Genomic DNA, 25150 nt, shown 5'->3' with positions numbered 1-25150 from the left:
CAACCCTCCTCTTTTTGCTGAGGAAGACTGGTCCTGGGCTAACATCCGTGCCCATCTTCCTCTACTTTAGGTGGGACGCCGCCACAGCATGGCTTGACAAGTGGTGCGTCGGTCAGTACCCAGGATCCAAACCTGCGAACTTAGGGCTGCCAAAGTGGAGTGTGCCAACTTAAACGCTGCGCCACCAGGCTGGCCCTCTACCTCTTGTTCTCTTGTCTCCCTGTGGGTTATGTGAGCAATTTTTAGAGTTCCATTTTGATGTATTTATAATGTTTTTGAGTGGTGTACAATTTTCTTTTTAGTCGTCATAGACATTATATACACTTATCACAGGCTGCTGGTGTTCACATTCTACCACTTCCCGTGAAATACAGAACCTCCCTCACCTCTAGGTTCTGCACCCTCCCACTTTAAAGGTATAATTGTCCTAAGTATTTCCTCTGTATACACTGAGCCCCACTGCAGGCGGAGTTAGAACTTGTGCTTCAAACATAAACTATGATCAAAGAAACTCACAAAGTGGAGGATAGTCTATTATATTCAATTCTACCTTTAACCATTTCATTGGTCTTTCCTTTCCAAAAGCCCAAGCTTACTGTTACCATTTTATTTCTATTTGGAGGGTTTTCTTTAGCCATTATGTGAGGGGAGGTCTGCCTGCAACAGGTTCTCTTAGTTTTCCTTCTCTTGAGGATGTCTTTATTTCCCCTTAATTTCTGTAGGACAGCTTCACAGCTATGGGACTCAGGTCAACACATCTTTTCTGTCAGCACTGAAGAACTGTTGTTCTGCTGCCTGCTGCTTCCATACAGATGAGAAATGGTGCTGTCGTCCAAATTGGTTTTTCTTGGTAGATAATGTATTATTTTTCTCTGGCTATTTTTAGAATTTTTTTCTTCATCTTTAGTTTTCAAAATTTTAATTATGATGTGTTTTGGTGTGAATTTCTTTGGGTTCATCCTGTTTGGAGTTTGCTCAGCTTCCTGAATCTGTAAGTTTACGTCTTCCATCAAATTTGGGAAATTTTCAGCCATTATTTCTTCAAATTCTTTTTTAATCCCACACTCTGTCTCCTCTCCTTCCCAGATCTCCAATGATGGAAATATTAGGTTTTCTGCTATTGTCCCAGAGACCTCTGAGATGCTATTAATTTTTTCTATTTTCTCTGTTGTTTACATTGAGTAAATTCTATTTATTTGTCTTCAAGTTTTACTGATGCTATCTTTTGTCATTTCCATTCTACTACTGAATCCATTCAGTGAATTTTTTTTTAATTTCAATTATTGTATTTTTAGTTCTCATCTGTTTGGTTCTTTTAAAAAAAACAGCTTTATTGAGATATAATTCATATCACAAATGCATCCTTTAAAAAGTGTATAATCCAGTGGCTTTTAGTGTATTCAGAATTATGCAATTCTCTTCACTAGCTAATTTCAGAACATTTTCATCACCCCCGAAAGAAACTCTGTGCCCATTAGCAGTCATTTTCCATTTTCTCCTCCTCCCATCTCCTGGAAACCAGTAATCAACTTTGTATGTCTATGGTTTTACCTGTTCTTGACATACTGTTTTCCAGGTCCATCCTGTTGTAGTATGTATCAGTACTTCTTTCCTTTTAATGGCTGAATAATATTCCATGGTGTGGATGTACTACATTTTGTTTATCCATTCAGCTGATGCACATCTGGGCTGTTTCTGTTTTTCTGTTTGCTTATTACAAGTAAATCTGCTATGAACATTGATGTACAGGTTTCTGTGTGGACATAACTTTTCATTTCTCTTTGACATGTACCTAGGAGTAGAATTGCTGGGTCATAAAGTACCTCTACATTTAACGTTTTGAAGAACTTCCAAACTGCTTTCCAAAGCAGTTGCACTATTTTCCAATGCCACTAGCAGTGTATGAGTGCTCCATTTCTCCACATTCTCGCCATTGATTCACTTTTATAACTTCTATTTCTTTGCTGAAGTTTTCTGGTTTTTTCATTTGTTTCAAGGGAATTTGCAAATTACTGTGGAAGCATTTTTCATGATGGCTGTTTTAAACTCCTTGTCAGATAATTCCAGCACTAATTCTTCTTGGCATTAGCATCAGTTGATCGCCTCTATCATCAAATTGTGGTTTTCCTGGTTCTTCACATGAGTGATTTTCAGTTGTATCTTGGATATTCTGGTTTTGATGTCAGGAGACTGTTGATTCTTTCTAAATCTTCTGTTTCAGCAGATGGTCACCCAGTTTAGGTGTAGAGTGTAGGTTCTGGCCTTCTTTTGTGGCTTTAGTTCCAGCCACAGTGCAGTTTCAGAGTGCTGGCAAAGCTACCTGGCCTGTCTCGTCCTCCTGGTCCTGCGGGGCTCCCCCTCAGTCCCTGCTGGTCCCGGGGTGTCCACTGTCACTGTGTCATGTGTCACTGTCTATGGTGGGGAGCCAAAGCCACTGGGCCTGGGTGGAGGGCAGAAACACAGGGCTTCGTGGCGGCTGTGGCTGTGGGCAGATCAGACAAACTGCCTGACTGTGGGGTCTGAGTGAAGCTACCCCGTCAGCAGTTCTCAGTGGGGAAGGAAACCCCCAGCCTGGGCCCCTCAATCAGGTCTGGCGATGCTCACAGCCGCCAAGGCCATTGGCTGCTCTGTTCACAGACCAGAGACAGAGCCATTGATACGCTGTGGAAAGGCCCTCGCTGTTCTCATTGGTCTGGGGAGGCTGCTGGCGGCTCCTGCTTCTGTGTATTTGACTCTGAACTGTGGTCTCCGCCATTGCCCCAGCTGAGTGGCAGGAACTGGCTGAGGCCCTAGGGGCTGCCAGGCCATGAGGGCCACTCTCTGGGCCTTGGGACTTGGGCCTCTTCTCCTTACTCTCAGGGCAGTCCCCACTGGTAAGTTTCTCCTTCTTCGTCCATAGGAACTTCTGGAAGCAGCAGCTCTGTAGATGCCCAGACTGGGGTGTGAGAAGCTCCTGCTGTGACTAGTTGTCTGCCTGGGTCTCACTCAGCCCAGAGGTGGGTGGCATGTTCTGGGGCAGGAGGGCATGTTGGCTTCAAAGTATGGACCCCCAGAGACTCTTGTCCCAGCACTGACAGAGTGAGCCCAGGGCCCCCAGCCCCACTGCTTGGAGCCGGGTGTGGGGCTGGTTAGAGCCAGATGGAATGAGGGGACATGGCTGGCGGCTGGCCCCAGTGACCCAATCCACCAGAGGTGCTGATGGGCCCTGCAGGGGTGGGGCTGGCAGTGGACGGGGCAGTGGGACAGCCGGCTGCACCTGGCAGTGAGGGGGAGCATCGAGCTTGAGGCTGGGACACGGAGGAGAGCCACAGTCCCAGGGAGATGCCACACCAGGTGGGGGGGCACAGATGTGTGGGGGGCTGCTGCATTCAGAGGCCAAGAGGCAGGAAGTGCAGAGAGGGGTCGTGCCAGAAGGAACAGCACAGAGAGGCTGGAGGCGAGACCGTGGGCCCTGGGGGGACTGCACCCAGTATCATGGGACCTATGAGTGGTGAGTGTGTGACAGTGTGCCAGGGCGAGAGAAAGAGTGTGCGTGTGTGTGCATGTGTGCGTGTACATGTGCGTGTATGTCAGGGAGAGGACGTAGGAGAGGGTAGCAGTGTGTGGTGCCCTGGAAACTGACAGAAGAAAACTTCACTGGGCCAGCCGATCCAGGGCTCCAGCAAGGAGGACACCACCTGACTGACAGAAGGACCTGGTGGTGGGGCGGGAGTCTATGGGCAGTGACCGTTTGGCGCAAGTGATGTGGCAGCTGGTGGAGATCCTGTCTTGTCTTCAAGATGCAGACACGGGTGCACATTTACCTCCCGGGAAGAGCGGGTCTGGAGGGGGACAAAGGCTCTGGGGGAGAGGTGGCGGTGATGAACTCCCCCAGACCAGGGTGCGAGAGACACGTGCCTTCCTCTGGGCCATTGGGGGTGCTGCCCCCTCTCTCCTCCCCAGTGAGCCCAGGATGGGCCCTTTAAGTGGTCTAGGGTGGCCCGGGGTGGCCCAGGCTGGGACCACAGGCCCCACCCACACAGATTTCCCCATGGCTGCTGTTCTGTTTTCCCCGCAGGAGGGGGATGAGAGGATGGGGGCGGTCAAGGGGCTGAGATGGGCTGTGCAGGGAAGACCAGTGTGCAGAGGCCTAGACGGGACATAGGAGGGGGATGCGGCTGTGGTCTTGGTGGGACGAGAAGGTCCAGGGGGCGCTGAGACCCTCGGAGACCAGGGCGTGCCACACGCCCGCTGTTAGAACGGTCAGAGGCCGGCGCCGTGGAGAGCGAGGCAGAAGGATGGTGTGTGGTGGGGCGAACGTGGCTCCGCGTGGCCATGGGGGGTGGGAGGAGGGGCTGCCTGTCTACGATTGGAGAGGCAGGGAGATGGGGAATGCTGGAGTTTTCCTAGATGATGAGGGGGCTGCTGTGGACAAGGAGGCGGTGAACGGGGCACTGGACAAATGGGCACTGGACAGCCAGGGGCGTGGGGCAGGGGTGAGCGAGGAAGTGGGGGGGCATGGTGAGCCACAGGGCTTGGAGTGGAAGTGGGGAAACAACGTTTGGGAAGTGGGAGTAGGGTGGTGGGAGGAGCCCCCCAGCTTTAGGCAGAGGAGGACAAGGGGACTTCCTTCCTGGGGGTCGGGTTACCCACGACATGGGGGCTCCAGAGGGCCAGGAAAGAAACAGCTGTGGAGCTGAGGACACTGGGCTGTGTGGGCGCGGGGGGCAGGGGCAGGTCTGTGTGACCCCCGTCACCTTTCTGGACTGGCTCTGCTGGCGATGGGGACCTGGCTTGGCGCTGAGGCCTCGCAGCCAGGCCCTGGAGGTGGCCCCAGGCACTGCAGTCGCCCTCACACTCAGCTCGCACCCACCGACCCCACCCCGCACCCGACGGGCTGGCCCCTCTAAGGCTGCCGGTGCCGTCCACAGGCGGACCAGGCGACCTGAAGCTGGCGTACAGACCCAGCCCATGCGACGGAGTGGTGCTGGTCCAACGCGAGGGGCAGTGGGGACACGTGTGCAACCAGGAGTGGACGCAGAACGAGGCGTCCGTGGTCTGCAGGCAGCTGGGCTGCGGAGATGCGGTGGGGGCCCCCAAGTACGTCCCACTGCCGGGGGAGATGGTGTCACCCTGGCTCCACAACGTGTCCTGCACGGGCAAGGAGTCCTCCCTGTGGGAGTGCAGCCTCGGGGCGTGGACGCAGAGCAAGTGCCCCCACCAGTGGGTGGTGGTGGCTCTGTGCAAGAGTAAGTCAGGGCAGGAGCGGGGTTGGCGGGGAAGGAGGGTCAGGGGAGGGGGAGGAGGGTTGGTCTGGGGGTGGGGGAGGGGGAGGGGAGGAGGGGGGTCCGGGGGTGGGGGGTCAGGGATGCCCTGTCTTCTAGACACTTGAGGGGGCCTGAGGCGCCTAGCAGTATCTAATCACGACTTCTTACACAGACGACCGGGAGGCAAGAGCTTTGCCTTTGAGGTCTGTCTTGAGGGTCTTCCGCTGTCTCTGGGCACTTTATGTGGCAGAGAGCTTGTGAGGCCCCTCATCGCATCCTCTCTCTGAAGCTGACACACTGCATGGTTCCTGAGGCTCTTGCTCAAAAACAGTTAAGATTTTCAAGAGAGTGACAGCAGAGCATTAAACCAGGCACCGGCCCTTCTGAGTGGGGGACCCTTTGTGACAGCCTGGCCAGATAGGCCCCCCTGCTCAGCCCAGCACTGAGCCCCTTGAAGAACGGCCAGTCTCAGGCTGTGACCCCTGGCAGGCCCTCAGGCCCAGGGTGGAGTGCCCGGGGGGCCTGCCACACCCAGATGGAAACAGGCTCCAAGTAAGCACGTGGACAGCAGGATCCGCACCTTCTGTAACCGGGCCTTGCTTCGCAGACGGCACTTTTCGGGAGATCCGGCTGGTGAAGGGCCGCAGCCCCTGCGCAGGACTCCCCGAGATCAGGAACGTGAACGGGGTGGATCGCCTCTGTGGCCTGCACGAGGAGGAGGCCACAGTGTTCTGCCAGGAGCTGAAGTGTGGCCCCGCGCTCCAGGCCTCCCGCGAAGGTGTGGGCGTCGTCGGGAAGTACATGACGTGCAGGGGCACTGAGAAGACGATCCGGAACTGCAGGCTCAACAACAACCTCCGCAGCGGCTGCGACTTCCAGCAAGACGCGGAGGTGGTCTGCGCAGGTGAGCCGTCCCACAGGCCAGGCCTGCCTGGGGCATTGCGCCAGACCATCTGGGAGTGGCCAGAGGGAAAAGCCTCCGCTCTCACAGCTGGGCAGCTCTCTGTTTTAGGAAAGAAGAGCAGGCTGGGAAGGTGAGGAAAGAGCTCTTCTTTGGAAATCTGACACTCGCGCTCAGAGCTGCTCTGAGACCTAGAGGTGGGAGCAGAGGAAGTGCTCTCTCGGATGCTCAGCGGGTGCTGCACTGGGCGGGCTCCAGGTGTGCCCAGGTCCGTGTGCACATCCCTGCGGCATGCACCTGGGTTTCTGGAGTCCGGGCAGAGGTGTCCCTGCTCAGAGCCCCAAGGCTGGTTGGGGTCCTGGCTGTCCTGGCAGCGTCTGCTGTGTTCTGGCTGTGGTTGTTGTGTGTCCAACACGCAGTCACGCCCTCCCAGCACTGTCTCAAGTGTGTGAGAGTGCACCAGCCCTCACAGATCCTGGCTATGCTCTGGGAATCGGCACAGGCTAAAATGAGGTGGACAGTCCACCCTCCTTGGTGCCCCCAGGAGGGCAGTGCTCTGTGGCCCGAGGGTGCCTTGACCTCCCCTCTGACACTACACAGAGCTTTGGAGCCATCACCCTGGGCAGGCAGAGGCTGTGTGACACACGTGGCACCTGCTGCAGGTGACCCTGACCTCTGCCCTTGGGGATGTGACCAGGGACCCCTGCTCTGTTCTGGTGCCGGGGGGGCCTCTGACCATCAGTTCCTGCCCAGTGCTTGGCAGACCCACTGCCTGGATGCAGATGATCCCGCCCGGTGGGAGCCTCCTGTGGTCCAGGGCAGTGGTTCCAGGCTGAGCTGTTCACCCAAGAACACCTGTCCCTAACTGAGAGTTTGTCTGTTCCCAGGACACATTGAGGCCCGGCTGGTGGGCGGCGAGCACCCCTGTGCCGGGCGCCTGGAGGTGAGGCACGGCCTGACCTGGGGCACTGTCTGCGACTCCGACCTGGACCAGGCCACGGCCCACGTGGTGTGCCGAGAGCTGCAGTGCGGCATGGCCGTGTCCACGCCCAGCGGCACCCACTTTGGCCGTGGCTCTGGGCTCATGTGGACGGAGGCCTTCCGCTGTGCAGGCAACGAGTCCTTGCTGTTCCACTGCCCTCGGGGCCCCGGGCACCAGTGTGGGCATGGCCAGGACGCAGGACTCAGGTGCTCAGGTGAGGCCAGGAGGGTGGACTCTGTGCTCAGCCCTGCCTCCTTCCCTCCATGACTACCCCTGGGGGCTCTAAGCCCAACTGATAAAGGTTCCTCCAGCCAAGAGGGTATGCAAGTTCCCAGAGGAGAAAGTTGTTTCTGCTGGTTGAGGGAAGGGGAGGAGAGGGAGGCAAGAGTTCTGGTCATAGAGGGATGTGCTCCCCAAGCACCATGGGAGCGTGGGCTCCTCTGCAGACATATATGAGGTGGACGCTGAGGCTGAGGTGGGTGGGGAGCTGGTGGGAGCAAGGGCACATCTCTGTGGCCACCACACTGCATACAAAAGAAAGGAATTGCCCCCTGCTGGGCCTGCAGGCCAGGGGGATGCTGACTGCCCTGCTCTCCTCAGAGTTCCGGCTGGTCAACGGCAGCAGCAGCTGTGAGGGGCGCTTGGAGCTCCAGGTTCAGGGGGCCTGGAAGCCCCTCTGTGCCGCCCACTGGGACTTGCCAGACGCCACCGTCCTCTGTCACCAGCTCAACTGTGGCAATGCGGTGGCCACTCCCCAAGGAGGCCATTTTGGGGATGGGGACGCTCCCATCTGGCCCGACGTGTTTCACTGCGTGGGGACAGAGCCCTACTTGTGGAATTGCCCAGTTAGCACTCTGGGGGCCCGGGCGTGTGCCCTGGGAAACGCAGCCGCCGTGGTCTGCTCAGGTGCGTCAGCAAGAGCGCTGGACAGAGGGAGGCTGAGAGCAGAGTGGGCTCTGCAGGGAGATGGTGGTCCTCTCCCCGTTACAGGCCTAGGGACCCTCCCCCGACACCATGCTGGCCCCTCCCACGCACCGCCTCCCTCCCCAGGTCTCCCCAGCGCCGTGCGGCTGAGGGAGGGACAGAGCCGGTGTGATGGCCGCGTGGAGGTGTCCCTGGACGGGGTGTGGGGCCGCGTCCTGGACAGCGCGTGGGACCTGCACGGCGCCGGCGTGGTGTGCCGGCAGCTGGGGTGCGGAGAGGCCGAGCGAGCCTACGACGCGCCTGCACCTCCGCGCGAGGTCGTCCCGGTGGGGCTGAGCCGAGCGCGCTGTCTGGGCACCGAAACGCGCCTGACCCAGTGCAACGTGTCCGAGTCCCTGCTGGTGCCTGCAGGGGCCTCGCGGGACGCGGGCGTCGTGTGCTCCGGTGAGTGAGGCCCCAGCTGCCGCCCCAACGCCCCGCGGGCCCGGCTGCCCTGACTCAGTCTCTCTGCAGGGAGCCTCCGGGTGCGGCTGGCCGCGGGGCCGGGCCGCTGTGCGGGGCGCGTGGAGGTGCTCCACGGGGGCGTGTGGGGCACCGTGTGTGACGACGGCTGGGACCTGCGGGACGCCCACGTGGTCTGCCGGCAGCTGGGCTGCGGCCCCGCCCTCAGCGCCCCCGGAGCCGCGCACTTCGGGCCCGGGGCCGGGCGCATCTGGATGGACGAGCTGGGCTGCGGGGGCCACGAGGCTGCGCTATGGCAATGCCTGTCGAAGGCCTGGGGCCGGCACGACTGCGGGCACAAGGAGGACGCCGGCGTCTTCTGCTCAGGTCGGTCCTGTTGACTGAGTTCCTTCGTGGGGTGGTTGGGTATCGGATGGTCGCGCTGTCTTAGTGCAGAACAACGCACACTTCTTTCCACGCGTTCCGCTGTCTCCAGGGACTCTTTTCTTCCTGGTGCAGAACCTCCCTGCTGTATTGTATCAGGGTTCTCTTCCTGCGGTGATCGAGGTTCTCTTGCAGAGATCTTTGGTTTGTGCACTGTGGGGCGGGGTGGGGGGGAGGAGGACTCTGGGGGCACCCTCCGGGGGCCTTGGGGGGACTCAGGTCTGCTCAGATAGTGCTCCTGCTCCTGGACCAGCTGTGCGTGGGGTCTTTCTCCCCTGCTCGCAAGGTCATCTCACATTTGTGCCTGAAGTTCTCCTGTCTGGAATTCTTTTTTTTTTTTTTCCTGAAGAAGATTCGCGCTGAGCTAACATCTGTGCCAGTCTTCCTCTATTGTGTATGTGGGTCACCGCCACAGCATGGCCCACGACAGTGTTGTGGGTCCGTGCCCAGAACCAAACCCAGGCCGCCGAAACAGGGTGCCAAACTTAACCACTAGGCCACAGGGCTGGCCCCCTGTCTTGAATTCTTAATTTTGATCCATGTTTTAGTATGCTGGAGAACTTTGCCCAGAGTATTTTTAGGGCGGTGTATGACGGATTTTTTGGTCTGTTTTTTAGCTCATACGTATCTGAGGCTCTTCATGTTGGTCTGTCTAGATGTGGTTATTCTGGAGGGGCAGATTTCATCATTTATTGGTGTGTGAGCCTGTGAGGTCCTAGGGGAACTGCCTCTCCCAGCGGGTTGGGCATCCGCTTGTGGTCTCTTCTCACTGATGTGGGTTCTTATTTTTGCTGTAGGAAAGGTTTCTTCAACCACGTCTTAGACGATTGCATCTGTTTCAGTCTTCGTGTTTCTTAAGTAAAGGCTCATTATTTTGGATCTTCCCATCCTTTTCTTCTTTTTCTTGCTCTCATACATTCCAGAGAGTCTCAGGTGTGGTCCACATCACTGACTTGCTTTTCTGTCCGTTCTGGTCTTTATGTTCCTGGATGCACATTTTAACCTGCCGCGCTGTCCTTGAAGTCCTTCCTTCGCTGTCCCATGGGCTCCTCAGGCCGCTGTGGTCACTCGCTGGCTGGCGGGACTCTGCTGTGGGGACCGGCTGCTGGGAAGGGCAGGAGCCTCCGTTTCTCTTACGGGTCAGCCTGGCAGCTTCTTGTTGGAAAAGTGAGAGCAGAGGCAGGCAAGGCTCCCTGAGGCCCAGGCACGGGCGGGGCACTCACCCCACTCATCTCGTTGGCTGAGGTCCTGAGGCCCAGATTCAAGGGGTGGAAAATAGACCCTTTACAAGGGGCACGGACACAGGCAGGAGGTCTTTGTGGCAACTTTTATAATCTGTCACGGATCTATTTCCTTCCAGTGTTTTTTCTAAGCTTATTTTAAATTTGTTATGATTCTCTCAGATGCAGTTCATATCCAACTTTCTCCCATTATCCCAGTATAGGTATTTTTTGATGTATTATAGGCCCTTGTAACATAATTTTAAAGGGCTGTCTAACGCCACCCCATCATGTGGCGATGTCAGAGTCTACTTAACACGTCCCTGCTGTTGGAGTTACACTGCTCAAGGGTAAGATGACAGTCCTTGGGTACTGACCAGCCAGGACCAACGCTGTCTCTGGACACAGAGCTCTCGCCTAATTCATGGTTTTTTTTTTATTTCTCAATGTTTATAATCACTGCTAAATAGATCATCTTGTGCAAGAGGATTTTTCTGTATTTTGAGTAATTTCCAAGGATGAATTTGTGGACAATCAGCTGATGCCTGCTGACTGCGAGGTTACAGCTGAGCATTAAATCTGGTTCCTGCATCCTCGCTGCCTGCATCCTCGGGGTGGGAGGTGGTTATGGGGATGCGTGATCAATGTGAGGTCGATGTCGGGGGGCTCGCTGGGTCAGGTGCCCGTGAGTGGCATTTGTCTTGGTGCTGGGACCCCCTCATTTTGGCCTCTTCCTTCAGAGATTTCCCTTGGCCTGACTGCATGTGTCTTCCAGAGTCAGTGGCCCTGCGGCTGCGAGGTGGCACCCACCACTGTGCGGGGTGGCTGGATGTCTTCTACAACGGGACGTGGGGTGCTGTGTGCAGCAACGCCCTAAAGGACACCTCCCTGTCCATCATCTGCAAGCAGCTGGGCTGTGGGGAGCAGGGCTGGCTGGAGAACAGGCCTGTCCAGGCTGCAGGCCTGGGCATCTCCTGGGTGGACAACGTTGAGTGCCGTGGTCTGCGAAACTCCACGCTGTGGCAGTGCCCCTCTGCCCCGTGGAACCCACACTCCTGTGCCCACGGAGAGGAGGTCTGGATCACCTGCATAGGTGGGGGCCCTGGTGGTCTAGTGGGGGGAGGGGGGCTTGAGGCAGCTTAGGTGTCCTGACATGTCACCGGCAGGGGCTGCTACTGACCCGTAGCTCAGGGCCTGGGGGTCACCTGGGATCCACAAACTTCATTCTGAAGCTTTTTAGGGCATTTACACTGGGTTGGCCTCTGTTTAATCCAATAGGATCGTCAGAGAAAACGCCACAGGATTCCGGGGAGACCCTCAACTGCTTATCCACCCACAGTTGCCCAGGTACCCCTCTATGCGTCTCCCTGCCCACTCCCCATCCCAGCCCTGCCTGGCAGTGACCACAGCCTCCTTTCCAGAGGAGGGCGCGCTGCGCGTGCTGGGGGGCTCAGACGGCTGCTCCGGCCGCGTGGAGCTCTGGCACGCTGGCTCCTGGGGCACCGTGTGCGACGATTCCTGGGACCTGGCGGACGCGGAGGTCGTGTGCCGCCAGCTCGGCTGTGGCCAGGCCATGGGCGCCCTGGCGGGGGCCGCCTTCGGGCCAGGCTCAGGGCCCGTGTGGCTGGATGAGGTGGGGTGCCGGGGCAGTGAGGCGACCCTGTGGAGCTGCCCGGCGGAGCGATGGGGACGCGGAGACTGCACGCACAAGGAGGACGCGGGCGTGCGCTGCTCCAGTGAGTGGGCAGGCGGAGGCGGTTGTGGGGCCAGGGAAGGGGGTGCCGGAGGGTTCCTTTGGAGGATCCCCCATCCTGGGTGCTCCGGAACCCGGCCCTGTCGTCCGTCCCTCTGGACGCGGGGGCACAGGTTGCCTTGGCGATGGTCGACCACCCGACAGGCTCAGGCTGGGCGGGGCTGGGACTCTGCTCCGAGGGTCTGGGTGAGGGTCTGGGCTGCTCAGGACCGTGGGCGCCTCACCTTGCTTGCACCAAGGTCTTGCAATTTCTCCTGCAGGTGACAAGGGGACCACGGTCCTGCCGCCGGCCTCTGGTGGGTGTGCTTTTTGACAAGCTTCAGCTCACGCCTTCTTGCTCAGCCTTGACACAGAGGGACCCCGCAGTGGGCTCTGCCTCGGGGGCCCCCTGGAGAATCCTGTGGGCCTGTGCCTCAGCAGCCCTTCCTTAGGCCAGCGGGACGAGGTCAGCAAGACCAGGACCAGGATTCCTGAGACAACCCCTCTTCGGAGGAAAACCGCTGTCCTTCCCCCGTGCCAGCCTGGGTGGAGAGCCATGGGGAGGGACAGGAGGCCCAGGCCCCGCCCAGCCAGTTCTCTGGGGTTCTTCCCTTGTCTCCTGGGGGGTTTGGCCCTGGTGTGCTGTGACCTGTTGGACACTGTGGCTCTGTGTCCACACACAGCTGAGGGCAGTGGGCAGTTAGGACAGTAAGAGCTGCCCTCCAGGCCCTCCCTTCAGAACCCTCTCTCCTGTGCCCTCCCTCCTGGTTCCCTCCCTCCTGGTCCTCCGTCCTGTGCCCTCCCTCCTGAACCTGTCCCTCCTGGCCCTCCCTTCTGTGCCCTCCCTCCTAGTCCTCTCCCTACTGTACCTTCCCTTCTGAACCCTCCCTCCTTTGCCCTCCCTCCTGGTCCCCTCCCTCCTGAATCCTCCCTCCAGGCCCTCCCTCCTGGTTCCCTCCTTCCTGCACCTTCCCTTCTGAACCCTCCCTCCTGAACCTGTCCCTCCAGGCCCTCTCTCCTGGTACCCTCCCTCTTGAATCCTCCCTCCTGTTCCCTCCCTCCTGGCCCCCTCCCTCCAGGCCCTTCCTCCTGATCCCCTCCCTCCTGAACCTGGCCCTCCAGGCCCTCCCTCCTGTGCCCTCCCTCCTGGACCTCAGCCCTGTGACCTCAGGGCCATCTCTGGAGGAGGAGCAGTACAAGGCTCATCTCTCCTCTGGATGCCCCTCCCCCTCCCTGAGAGGCTCAGATGGTCCAGGCCCAAGGTCACAATGCCCCAGGCAGTGCAGGGACACAGGGAAGACCCCACCTCTCACTGTCCCTACAGGCCCTCCCCTGGCCTCTCTACCTGCCCTCAAGGCTGGGACCTTGCCCATGATCTTCTGCCTCATCTTGGGCGCCCTCCTGGGGATCGTCTCCCTGCTCCTGGGAGTGCAGTGGTGCCGTGAAAGAGGAGCCTGCAGGGGTAGGTGGGCATGGCCAGTGAGGTTAACACTGGGGATGGGGAGGCTAGGGGGGCAGCTCTGAGACCCCAGCCCATTGCAGGCCCCCTCTGTCTTGGTCACTGCCACATGTGCCAGGTCCCACCCACACCCCACATGGCAACTTCTCATGATTCTCCATGAAGCCATGGGTTGTCAGGCCCTGCCCTGCCTCTGTGATGGGTTGAATGAGGAGACCCAGAGTCCGGGGGCTCCCAGGGGTCCAGATCCCCATCCCTGATCCCTGTGCCATCTGAGGAGCTGGGGAGCTCTGTGGGGTGTGCTCAGGGGCCGGGACCAACAAGTCTCACCCAGGACCACTGGCCTGGGTGCCCAGGAAGCGTGTGGCCCCTCATGGGGGGATGCTGCTCTTAGTGGGGAACTGCCGCAGAGGAGCCAAGGGTCGGAGGGTCCTGGCCTGAATGAGAGGCCCCGCAGGGGGCCCAAGGGTAGGCTTAGACTGCGGGAGTGTCTCTTGTAGAAAGTTCTGGTGTGGCCTTTGCAGGTTCCCGAATGTCGGGGAGTCTGCCCTCAGAAGGTGTTTATGAGGACATCGGAGCCATCCCCATGGAGGAGAAGGATGAGGGGCCCGGGGGGCCCCGGGACCTGGTGCTGGAGGAGGAGTATGATGATGCCCAGGAGCCGGAGCAGGACCCTGAGGAGGAGGGAGCAGAGGAGGTGGTGCCCTTGAGCTCTGTGGGCGTGCACCTCTGCGCCTTGGCCTCCCTCGCGCTCTTCCTGCTGTTCAGGTCCTATGTCCAGAGTTCTGCTCTGGCCAGCGCCTACATTTAAAGATCCTGAGAGCTGCCTCTCTGTGTCTGTGACCCTCACTCCCATCACAGGTTTGTGTGTTAGGATGTTCGTCCTCCCATCAAAGTTGCTTGTTAGACTGGAGTCTTCTCACGGGGAGACGTGGAGTTTAGGGAGGGTCCTAGATTTTTGTTTGGGTTTCTTTTTGTGGCTGTGCACAAGAGTCCCTCTAGTACCTTGTCCTCAGTCGGCTGCAGGGGGGAACAAGCAGACCAGGTGGGAGGAGGCACGGTCAATTCACTGTCACCCTGACACACGTTGTCCAGTTCTTGTCTGATCCTCTGGCTTCACGGTGCAACAGGAACCAGGGTCCCGACGTCCTGGGGGCTCTGAGGAGTTGCTGATGGTCGCAGTGTGTGTCTCCCTCCTTAAACCAGGTGGGGCTCCTCACGGCCTGGGCCCTGAACCTCAGGCTGGGATGGAAGACCATGGCAGGATGTGATGACCATGAGCTAACCATGGGGGACATCAGCGAGACCAGAGGGTGGGAGAGAACCCAGGTGCCCAGGGGCTTTTATTTTCCTCATTTCTGGAAGAGATGCTATTAAACTCCCATTGAACTCACTCGTTCATCCATTAAGTCATCTCAGAAACGTCCCTCAGACGTCCACCAGGCCCAGGTTGTCTTCGGCCGCTCCTGCCTCACCCTCGTCTGACGTAGGCTCTGAGTGTTTCATTGGTCCTCACCCTCGGCCACCTGCCCACACCGTTCCCCCGAAGTGTGAGGTGGGGCTCCCTGGTGACCAGCTCTTGGCCCCCCCTCCTTTGTCTGCGGACAGCGCTCAACCTGGCTCAGGTGTGCCAGAATCCCCAGCACTCGCAGCTGTCCGCATTCCTGCTCTGATTCCTCTGGTGACCACACCAACCCGACCACACCTCCCTGTCTGTACCCTCTCTGGGAAATAAGTTTCTCTGCATCCTCTTCCCTGTGTGATTCTGGGCTAGGTTTGCAAATGCCCACACCCCCCATGTCTAATCTTTCTGGACTCCCACTCTCCCATCTCAGCATCCTGGGAAAGACTAGGTTTAATCATCCTGTGATCCTCCCATCTGTGGGGTCTGTCCCGTGGTGCCAGCGATTACCACCTACTTCTTGGTGTTGACCCTCAGAGTCTGGCCAGGCTGCTGTGACCATCACTGGGGCTGGCTCTATGAGCGCTGAGGACCCCATCTGGGCCCTTGGGGTCTCTCTGAGCACTGCTCCCACGCCCAGCCCTTCCCCTCCTCCCCATCCCCCAGGCTGTAAGAGGTCTCAAGGACCACTCTGCTGGAGAAGATGAACTTGACAGTCCCTCTTGGACAGGAGACCCTGATGAGGGAGCTAGGGTGACACCCAGAGAGGTGGACTGGGGCCTGTGGGGTGAAGCAGGGTGAGGAGGGCAAGTCGCCAGGTTCTGGGGTGTGGCTGGAGCAGCTCCTGAAAGAGCCTTGGTGGAGAGGAGGGGTTTCCTGGAAGTCTGAGCGCACCTCGCACCCGTGTGCACATGCGGGGCCTGTCCTCTGGCCTCAGGAGTTGGCCAACCTGGTTTAGTGGTGCCCACTGGATGTCCCTGGGGCCTGGATGTGGGAGAAGGTGTGAAGGGGGAGGGCATCCCTGGGGTCGGGAGCGAGAGAAGCAAGCTGATGGGAAATGGGATGGGCGTCTGAGCATGGGACAGGAGACCAGGAAGGCACCCCGGGGCAGGGTAAGGATGTCAGCCCAGCAGTCAGGGAGGGTAGGCACGTAGGGGAAGGATGCAGGGCTTCTTCTGCACCTGCCCTTTCCCTGCACGGTTCTCCTTCCACCTGCCCCGGACATCTGGGCCGCACCCCCTGAGGGCTGGGTGCCCAGCTTTCCCCATGGCGTCCGACCCTCTCAGTCCACTCGGGGGGTTTTGACTAGGCATCTTCCGGGGAAGTGCACTGGGCGACCCAGCTGAGGTGGCTGCAGGCCCCGGCCCCTGAGACCCCGTCTGGGAGTGTGGGTCAGGGCACAGGCCGCGGTTTGGGAGGTGCGGGAGCTCCTGACAGAGGTCCTGCTGTGACGGGGCCTCCTGCCTTCTCTGGAAAGCCCTCCAGAGTCTCCTTGTCCCCTGCATCCTGGTCCGAAAACCCAGGCTGCCCTCTCTGAACCTGGTTCTCTGGCAAGCCTTTATTGATCTTAGCCCGCTTCCAAAATAATAGACATTATTGTAAATTTAAAAACTCATAAAGCCAAGAAGGAAAATGAAAAACACTTATTCTGTCACTCAGAAATGAATATCATTGAGAACATTTTTTGCACAGATACGCAGATATGAGCACGATTTACAGTAATGCATTGGGTGCAGGTTCTGTCTCCTGTGTTTCCCACCTTACATGGCCACCTGGCGTTCCTTCGTGCGTGTCTTCCTTCACTTATTTATTCCTCGCCTGACGTTGGCTGCTTTTCAAGGACGCCATCCTCACAGAGAGGGGCATGCATGCTTTATGACTGCTGGCCACAGCGCATGTGCATTTCCAAGGGTTTTGATCAAAGTACTGTGGGAGAGTGGCAGGAAGAGTGGGTTGCAGCTGCTCGCCCCCTATCCTCCTCCAGGGTCCTGGGCGGGAAGGAAAGGCCTCTCTGTGGACCACCCGCCGGTTCTGTCCCCGCCAAAGGCCATCCCCTCGGTCCCCTGTGTGCTCAGTGGAGTCCGTGCCCTGGCGGGGCTCAGGTGAGGAGGCGTGGGGTGCTGTGCTGTGAGCAGGTGGGAAGCTGGCAACCACGGGGCGGAGCGGAAGAGGCAGCACTTGTGTGGGGCCCCTGCAATCCAACTGATGGGAAGCTCCGTCCTGAAGTGTGGCTGGCACGTGGCGGAGGCCAGTATCTTTCGCAGGGGTGCGGCCAGGTGCTCCAGGTGTCCAGACCCCTCCCCCACCGGGGCCATAGGGGCCAGGGGCGTAAGGTCCTGACCTACCTGGGAACAGAGCCCAGTATCTTCAACTGCAGGTTCAACCTGAACTTCTGGGACCTGCGTGACCGCCCGACAGATACCCAGGTGTGTGTTCAGGTGGAAACAGCCCAGGGATGTCTGAGGCGGAGGCATCCACTCACAGCCCGGTCCACGGCCTGGAGGAGAGCAGGACAGTTCGTCCACCCACCTCGCGGCCAGTGTGCAGCCCCACCCCGGGAGGGAGAGTGGCTGGGAGCCCCCCTAGCACTCTGCCTCTCTCGTGGCCCAGAGTCCCCTGGGGAGATGACCCTCTCCTACGCCAGCTTCACCTGCAGGCTTTGATTGCACTGGCTGGGGTGCGGCTAGGCACTGGGGTTTAGACCTGACCAGGCTATTAAAGTGACCAGCCAGGCATGGAGTCCAAGCCTGGGGGTGGGGGCAAGGATACAGGTGTGGGGTCCCTAGGCCCTCGTGTTACCGAACCAAGTGGGCTTGCCTCCTTGTGAGTTAAATAAGACTCTACACCAGTGGAAGTTGTCTCACCAAGTAAAGTGTATTTGCAGCAAATAGGAGATCATGAGGAATCATTTCCAGAGTCATGGTGTCCCCAAACAAAGGGAAGCAGGAACTTTTATTTGGTTGGGGAATGAATATTCAAAAGGGAGAGGCGGATATTCACTTGCACAGGCTCAGTTGGAGAACACGCTTCCACATAATGAGGCTTAAGCTCCTCCTGGAGAGATCTTTGCATCAAAAATAAGGCAAAGGTCATGAGCATAGCTCTTGTGGGAGGCTTGGTCAGTTTCAGGACTGCTGGTGGTTACATCTCCTTAACAGACAAAAGGAAAAGAAACAACTTGGAACGACAGTTAATTGCTTCCAAGCCTACCTTTGAGTTTCTGGAGGCACCTGGTCAGTGACACTAGGGGTACAGGGCTGAGGTGCTTATCTACCCCCCAGTCTCGTGACCTGAGGGGGCAGGGAAGGAGCATTTTCTGTCATTTTCTGTCAGAGGAGGCTAGGAACTGAAGGAGATGCCGGGGGACTGGAGGGTCCTCCCAGCCTGCAGGCTCCCAGGACTCCCAGTGTCCACTTCCAGGTCCCTTGGGCTGTGCCAGGCCAGGTGGTCCTGGTCCTCCTGCATCCTGGCTCCCTGTGGGACTGGAGGCCGGGCCAGTCAGGCCACTTTGCCCAGAGGCCTGCGAAGTGCCTGCTCTGCCCCTGAGGGGCTGCTCAGTCCAGTGTCTGCTCCCAGGACACACTGAGGCCTGAGTGGTGGGCAGCGAGCACCCTTGTGCCAGGCAGGTGCCTGGAGGTGAGGCATGGCCTGACCTGGGGCCCAGTCTGTGACGCTGACCTGCACCAGGCTACGGCCTACGTGGTGAGCCAGGAGCCACAGTGCAGAGTGCCTGTGTCAGTCCAGGGATGTCTGCTTCGGCCGGGGCTCTGGGCTTGTGTGGATGGAGGCCTTCCACTGGGTGGACAAGTCCCTGCTGTCCCCCTGCCCTTGGGACCCGGGCACCAGTGTGGACACGGCCAGGACTCGGGGCTCAGGTGCTCAGGTGAAGTAAGTTTTTATGTGCTTGTGAAGGGAATTGTTTCCTTATTTCCTTTGGGATTGTTCATTGCTGGCACATAGAAATGCAACGGATTTTTGTGTGTTGATCTTGTGCCCTCAACTTTCCTGAATTCTTTTATTAGCTTTAATAGATTTTTGTGGATTCTGTAGCATTTTCTGTATAGAAGATCATGTCTCTGTGAATACAGACAGTTTTACTTCATCCTTTCTGATCTGGATGCCTTTTGTTTCTTTTTTTTGCCCAGTGGTTCTGGCTAGCACTGCCCTTACAGTGTTGAAGAGACATAGCGGAGAGGGCCTCCCTGTCTCCCTCCCCATCTTAGTGGAAGACTTTCAGTTTTTCGCCCTTGAATCTGTTGGCTGTGGGTTTTCATAAATGCCCTTTATCGTGTTGAGGAGAGTTCCTTCCTTTTCCTGGTTTGCTGAGTGTACGAGTCTGTTGGATTTTGTCAAATGCTTTCTCTGCATCCGTTGAGAAGATCATGCCCCGTTTTGGTTTTCCTTCATTCTGTTACTGAAGTGAAGACAGCTGGTGCTAGGCTTTCCTTTGTTCAGAGAGTTTTGTTTACTGATTCTTTCTGTTTACTTTTTATAGGTCTGTTCAGAATTTCTATTTCTTATTGAGGCAGTTTTGGTAGTTGTGTGTTTCTAGAAATCTGTTCATTTCATCTAAATTACCTAATGTGTTGGCTGCGTGTTCGTGGTATTCACTTATATTCCCCTTTGTTTCTGTAAGTTTGGTAGTAATGTCTCTACTTTCATTTCTGACTTTAGCAGTTTGAGTCTTTGCTGGTTTTCTTTCTTTCTTTCTTTTTTTTTTTTTTTTGGTCAATCTAGCTAATTGTGAATTTTGTTGACCTTTTCAAAGAATAAACTTTTATTGTCATTATGCTCTGTATCATTTTTTATTCTATGTTTCCTCTACTTCCATTCTAATCTTTATTATTTCCTTTCTTCCACTAGTTTCAGATCTAGTTTATTCTTCTTTTTCTAGTTTCTTAAGGTGTAAATTTAGGTTACTGACTGGAGATATTTCTCCTTTCTCAATGTAAGCATTTGCCACTGTGAATTTTCCTCTAAACACCTCTTTTGCTTCAATCCATAAGTTTTGGTATGTTGTGTTATCATTTTCATTCATCTCAAAGTATTTTCTAATTTTCCTTGTGATTTCTTCTTTGACCCATTGGTTGTTTATGAGTGTGTTGTATTTGTGAATTTTCCAGTTTTCTTTCTGTTATTTATTTCTTGCTTCATTCCACTGTAGTCAGAGTTGATACTTCCTATGATTTCAGTCTTTTAAAGTTTATTCAGACTTGACTTGTGGCCCAACATATGGCCTACCCTGGTGAATGTTTCATGTCCATTTGAGAGGAATGTGTATCTGCTGCTGTTGGGTGGAGGAGTGCTCTATATGTGTCTGTTGGGTCTAGCTGGTTATAGTCTTGTTCCAGCTCTTTATTTCCTAATTGACTTTGTGTATAGATGGTCTATTCATTATTAAAAATTAGGTATTGATGGCTCTGATTATTATTTTAAGACCATCCATTCTGCCTTCAATTCTGTCCATTTTTGTGGCTCTGTTATTAGATGCATAAATGTTTATAATTGTTATATCTTCTTGATGGATTGACCCTTTAATCAATATACAATCTCATAACAATTTTTTACTTAAAGCTATTTTATCTAATATTAGTATAGCCATGCCAGCATTCTTTTGGTTAATATTTGCATGGATAGCTTTTTCCAACCTTTCAGTTTCAACTTATTTTGTCTTTTGATCTAAAATCCACTGACAACAGCATATTTTGGACTATGTGTTTTTTCTAATCCATTCTGCCACTCTCTGCCTTTTTTTTTTTAATTTTTTGTTTATTGAAGCAACATTGGTTTATGACATTGTAAAAATTTCAGGTGTACATCATTGTACTTCTGTTTCTGCATAGATTACATCATGTTCACCACCAAAATACTAATTACAATCCATCACCACACACATGTACCGAATTATCCCTTTCACCCTCCTCCCTCCCCCCTTCCCCTCTGGTAACCACCAATCCAATCTCTGTCCCTATGTGTTTGTTTATTGTTGTTATTATCTACTACTTAATGAAGGAAATCATACGGTATTTGATCTTCGCATACAACAATATGTTAAAAAGATTATATACCATGATCAAGTGGGATTTATTCCAGGGATGCAGGGATGGTTTAACATTCTCTTCCTTTTAATTAGAGAGTTTAATCCTTTTACATTTAAAGGAATACTGATAAGGAAATGTTTACGGATGGTCCCTGACTTAAAATGGTTTGACTTACGATTTTTTTACTTTATAATGGTGCAAAAATGATACACATTCAGTAGAAACTCAGATGTTGCACAGAAAGCCTCAGGGGTAAGTGTCCTGGGAATTCTAGAGGCTCTAGCTCTTAGGAGTGTCCTAGGGGATTCAGGCCGGTGGGAAGAGGCAACCTAGGGGAGAAAATGGGAGATGGATGCATGTCTGCCCCACAGCAGCATGGGGAGGGTTAGGAGGGGAGAGCACGGAGCTACTTCAGTAATTCCAGAAGTCTGAGTGCCCACAAACCAGGGCTTCAACAGTGATGTTTGGGGTCGGATAGCTCTTTGTTGTGGGGCTGCCTTGTTCACTGTAGGATGTTGAGCAGCACCCCTGGCTTCCACCCACCAGATGCCAGTAACACGACTTTCCCTCCTGTGTGACAAACAAAACTCTTTCCAGACATTGCCCGCTGTCCCCTGTGGGCAAAACCGCCTGGGCTGGAAACCCCTGGGCTAGAGGCAGATTGGACAGGATGATGAGCACTTTTCTAAACCACCACCAGCCTGTAGGATCTGACAAAAGAGATTTTCTTATTTATGAATTTGTGTAAAAAGTCTTAAAAATATAAAGATATTAACTCATTAGTAATTATACATATAATGAATCATCTTTATTGAGAAGAACATTACATAGGAAAAAAATGAAAATTTTAGCAAAATTATAAGGTGGACAAGGTTTTGCTTTCCTAGAACTTGAGGGGGTGACTCAGTTCACTCCCTGATTATCATTCTTGCTAGCCTTTCAGCGACAAGTCTCTTTGTATTTCATTTACATTCCATATTCACTGACGACTTTATCTCCTGTAACAGTTCATCTCTGGACTCTCAGTGGCAACGTTGGAGGTGTACACTGGGAGGATGATTCAGGCACTTTTATTCTATTTGGAATATTTGCATTCTTGTGATAGAAATTCTTGCTTGCGTTAATCATCCGTGACCTGTAGTTACGTTTATCCTTGTTCATTTGATTAATGAGCTAGCATTTAAGTATAATTTAAGGGAACAATATTCATTATAGAGATGGAACTACAAAAAAGTGGTGAAACGTTGCCTGACTCGTTACCTTAGGATGTTCTTTCCAGGGAGCCCAGGGCGGTGAAGGTTATGTGGAAACCCCATTAGCAGCTGTGGACGTCCAGCCAGACAAAGCCACACTCAGGACGTTTCCCCGTCTTTTCGATTCTAATGGAAGCACACAAAAGGGTAGTGTCAGGTTCTGATATGCTCTCAGCCCTTAATTGGTGTCAGTAGCAGAAATATTGCACCCTGGATTCAACTAGAGGTGGATTCAACTACGGGCTTGGGTTTGAACCTCGGCCTAGCCACGTAGGAGCCACGTGACCTGCAGGTTTCTCAGCTGTGGAGTGGCTGCTGTGAGATTGCCTCATGGTGCCATCACAGAAATAAATTAGACCATGTTTGAAATGTGCCTAGCAAGTGGTCCATATGTGTTAGCTATTATTACTGCGACCTCGAAACATAACTACCGATAATCACAATATGATGATGATGGTGGGAGTTTTCACCAATGTCCTTTGCAACAATCTAACAGTTGCAGGAAGAGATTCTTAGAATGTGAATATTTGGAACTTCTACGGAAGTGGTAATATTGTAATGGACACGTCTAGAGTCTTATCAGGAAGGAGGCAAAGCTTAGGACGGAAGCTGTGGTTACTTAATTGCTGACCTCAAAAATTCTTCAGCAATTTAATAAAAATATCATATAAACACTGGGACTCCTTTTACATTTATGGGTAGAAGGATGGAGTTTAGCCAAATTTCTTGTGCAAAATCTTTTGAGCCCCTGAAGCAGGAAGGAGTTTTGTTTACTGCGTTCTTGGTTAGGCTGATGCTCCCAATGGCAAGCGAGAGACTGCAGGGCACGCTTGGGCCACCATGCTGCCACAGACCTTGGCCTGGATTCCACGCCATCTCCCTGCAGTCCTCATCTGATCCCCTGTGGGACACCAGCCGGCCTTTGCAGACTGAGAGGTGCAGAGAGCAGCAGCCCTGGGATGGGGTTGGATGCCAGCACCTGCCACTTTCAGTCCATTTGGAAGCAGAGGACACGTGAGGGGCAGGGACAAAGGCGAGAGGTGCTGGGCAGAGTGAGGACGCTGTGAGTGTCCAGGGAGGACCCAGGATGTCGAGTCCTGGAATTAGGGATTCAAGGACATTGTCACCTGCCAAACGCCCACTCAGTCAAGAGCGGCCCTGGCAGGCTGAGCCAGTCCCTGTCTGTATCGAGGCTGTTTTTTCCAGCGAGGGGTCTCTCAATGTGCTCCTCCTTTGCAGGACCCCAGGGACACGGGAAGGTCTCCGAGATCACCTATGAGCAGATCCTTGAAGACTGGGTGGAAGCACACAAGGGGATAGCGTCAGGTTCTCGAGTGGTGCAAACCCGGAGCTCAGTGACTCTCTGACCAGGGAGTGTGGGGGTTCTTGTTTACTCTGTCCCCACTCTGACGTCAGGACGGGGAGGCTGGGCCATGATGACCTTCCGCAGGGCCCCCTGCACTGCCGTTTCTGATGAGACTAGCCCACATGATAAGCAAGTGGGCAGAACTCGTCATTGAACAGTTAACACCCTAAGTGCATGGCGGGTGCTGGAAGCCTAGTAATCTGTAATGGATGCATGGGGTAGAAAGACAGTCAAATAAACCAGAAAAATTTCAGCTGACACACGCTAACCAAAGATTTAAAATATGGGGTTGAGATGGAGAGGCCCCGGTGGGACCTTGGATTGGGTCCTGTCTCAGCCCTCTTGTGACATTTAGACCATGCTCTCTTTGGTGGGTCAGGACAAGGTGTCCAGAGTAGGGCACAGGGAGGAGCCTGGTGCTCACAGGAAGGCAGGAGGCCAGGGGGGGTGGTCGGAGAGGCTGGCAGGGCCAGGCCCCAGGACTCATGGAGACAAAAATCTACATCCCTCCCACCACCCCTACAAGGTGTATGGGGGCTCCACACTCTCCTAACTGTTCTGGGGTTTCCCTGAGACTCTTTTGCCCAAAGGAGCCCCAGACAGGCCCCCGGTTTCCCAGAGTGAGGAGGGCCAGTAGAAGGTGTCCACAAGTCAACAAATCTTTCCCCCATCCCTGGAGATGCCACACAGTTTGCTCTTGTGGTTGAGAGAAGAACAGCATGGCATAGTCTGTCCCATCTCCCCAGGGGAGTTTAAGCACCCGAGTCGAGGCTCCCTGGGATGGGTCAGACAGGCCAGAGCACAGAGCCCACTGCGTCCACGCCAGAGCTGCCGGGTTGACGCGCAGGGGCTGGAGCTGGAGGACAGGTGCGCAGCCATCACAAGCCAGGCAGCTCCTCGGTGGGCCCTCTCTCTGACCCTCCCTCCAGGGCTTGACTCGGCTGGAGAGCAGGGGCTGGCCGAGAGGACACTGGGTCGGCCTGTGCTCTGGCAGGGGTGCGTCTCACTGACAAACCAATAACCCCATGGGACCAGAGCGGTGTCCAGGGCAGCCCCCTGTGCCGCCCAGCTGGGCCCTTCCCCAGGGTCTCCCAGAGGCTCTGGGGAGATCTGCACAGACGGGTTGGAGCCGCCCCTGGGCCAGACGATGAGGTGACCCACGCGCCCTCCCACCTTCAGGTGACTGGCTGCAGGGTGGCGGCCCCTTCGTGGTGGGAGGGGAGCCCCCCTCGCGGGTGTCCTGGGGTGCCAACTACCACGACGTGGGGCTGGGGGGTGCTGAGCACTGAGGGTGCCTGCCCCTTTTTCACCTGCACTTTGCTGCTCTGGCGCTCCCAGGGTGAACCCCGGTCATCCCGTGATGTTAATCAAGTTCGCCTGATTTACGGAGTTAGAGTGTCGGTCCTGCCTTGTGTGAGTGGGAACAGAGTCTGTAAACCACAGGAGCCCTGGACAATGCAGGTTCCCAGGCCATACCTCTGCTGGTTCCCACCAGTGGTGCCCGGCAGCTTCCTGCACCCCCGGCCGGTGCCTCCCCGCTACACTGCCCGTGCGCCCTCCCCGGCATCTGGGGGGGTGGGGCTTGGGCACCCCCAGCACTTTCCCTGGCACCTGGTGTGCTGTGAAATTGTTACCGCCCAATGTGGGGCCTTCTGCTCGCCACAAGACATGCCAATAGTCAAGAGGCAAGGTGGTAGGAGAAAAAGGACTTTTTTATTACAGCTTGCTAGCAAGGGGAA

The 25150-nt window shown here is 55.3% G+C and overlaps 1 protein-coding gene across 2 annotated transcripts; it reads left to right on the top strand.

Annotated features, from left to right (window-relative positions):
* Positions 1-2806: 2806 nt before the first annotated feature.
* On the top strand, positions 2807-14160 carry SCART1 (scavenger receptor family member expressed on T cells 1). Of its 2 annotated transcripts, XM_087432992.1 has the most exons (13): positions 2807-2873; positions 4911-5228; positions 5854-6150; positions 7035-7343; positions 7730-8035; positions 8180-8497; positions 8567-8881; positions 10934-11251; positions 11437-11505; positions 11580-11902; positions 12180-12207; positions 13215-13352; positions 13874-14160. In XM_087432992.1, the coding sequence occupies exons 1-13, from the start codon at positions 2807-2809 to the stop codon at positions 14158-14160; spliced, it is 3093 nt and encodes a 1030-aa protein (XP_087289118.1). The 2 variants fall into 2 exon arrangements, with proteins under 2 accessions (XP_087289118.1, XP_087289117.1); XM_087432991.1 differs by lacking the exon at positions 12180-12207 and having other exon boundaries at positions 11580-11898; positions 13177-13352.
* Positions 14161-25150: the final 10990 nt, after the last annotated feature.

The sequence above is a fragment of the Ceratotherium simum genome, chromosome 6 (genome assembly GCF_057802395.1).
Source record: "Ceratotherium simum simum isolate JZ-2026a chromosome 6, ASM5780239v1, whole genome shotgun sequence".
In the NCBI taxonomy this organism is placed as follows: domain Eukaryota; kingdom Metazoa; phylum Chordata; class Mammalia; order Perissodactyla; family Rhinocerotidae; genus Ceratotherium; species Ceratotherium simum.
Note: the sequence above shows the minus strand (reverse complement) of the source record. Positions and strands in the feature narration are given on the sequence as shown.

Excerpts from the sequence above, each read along its gene's own strand:
- SCART1 (XM_087432991.1), top strand. The coding sequence starts at position 2,807 with ATGAGGGCCACTCTCTGGGCCTTGGGACTTGGGCCTCTTCTCCTTACT. Across the intron at positions 7,344-7,729 it reads CGCAGGACTCAGGTGCTCAG|AGTTCCGGCTGGTCAACGGC; the intron begins GTGAGGCCAGGA and ends TGCTCTCCTCAG. Across the intron at positions 13,353-13,873 it reads TGAAAGAGGAGCCTGCAGGG|GTTCCCGAATGTCGGGGAGT; the intron begins GTAGGTGGGCAT and ends TGGCCTTTGCAG.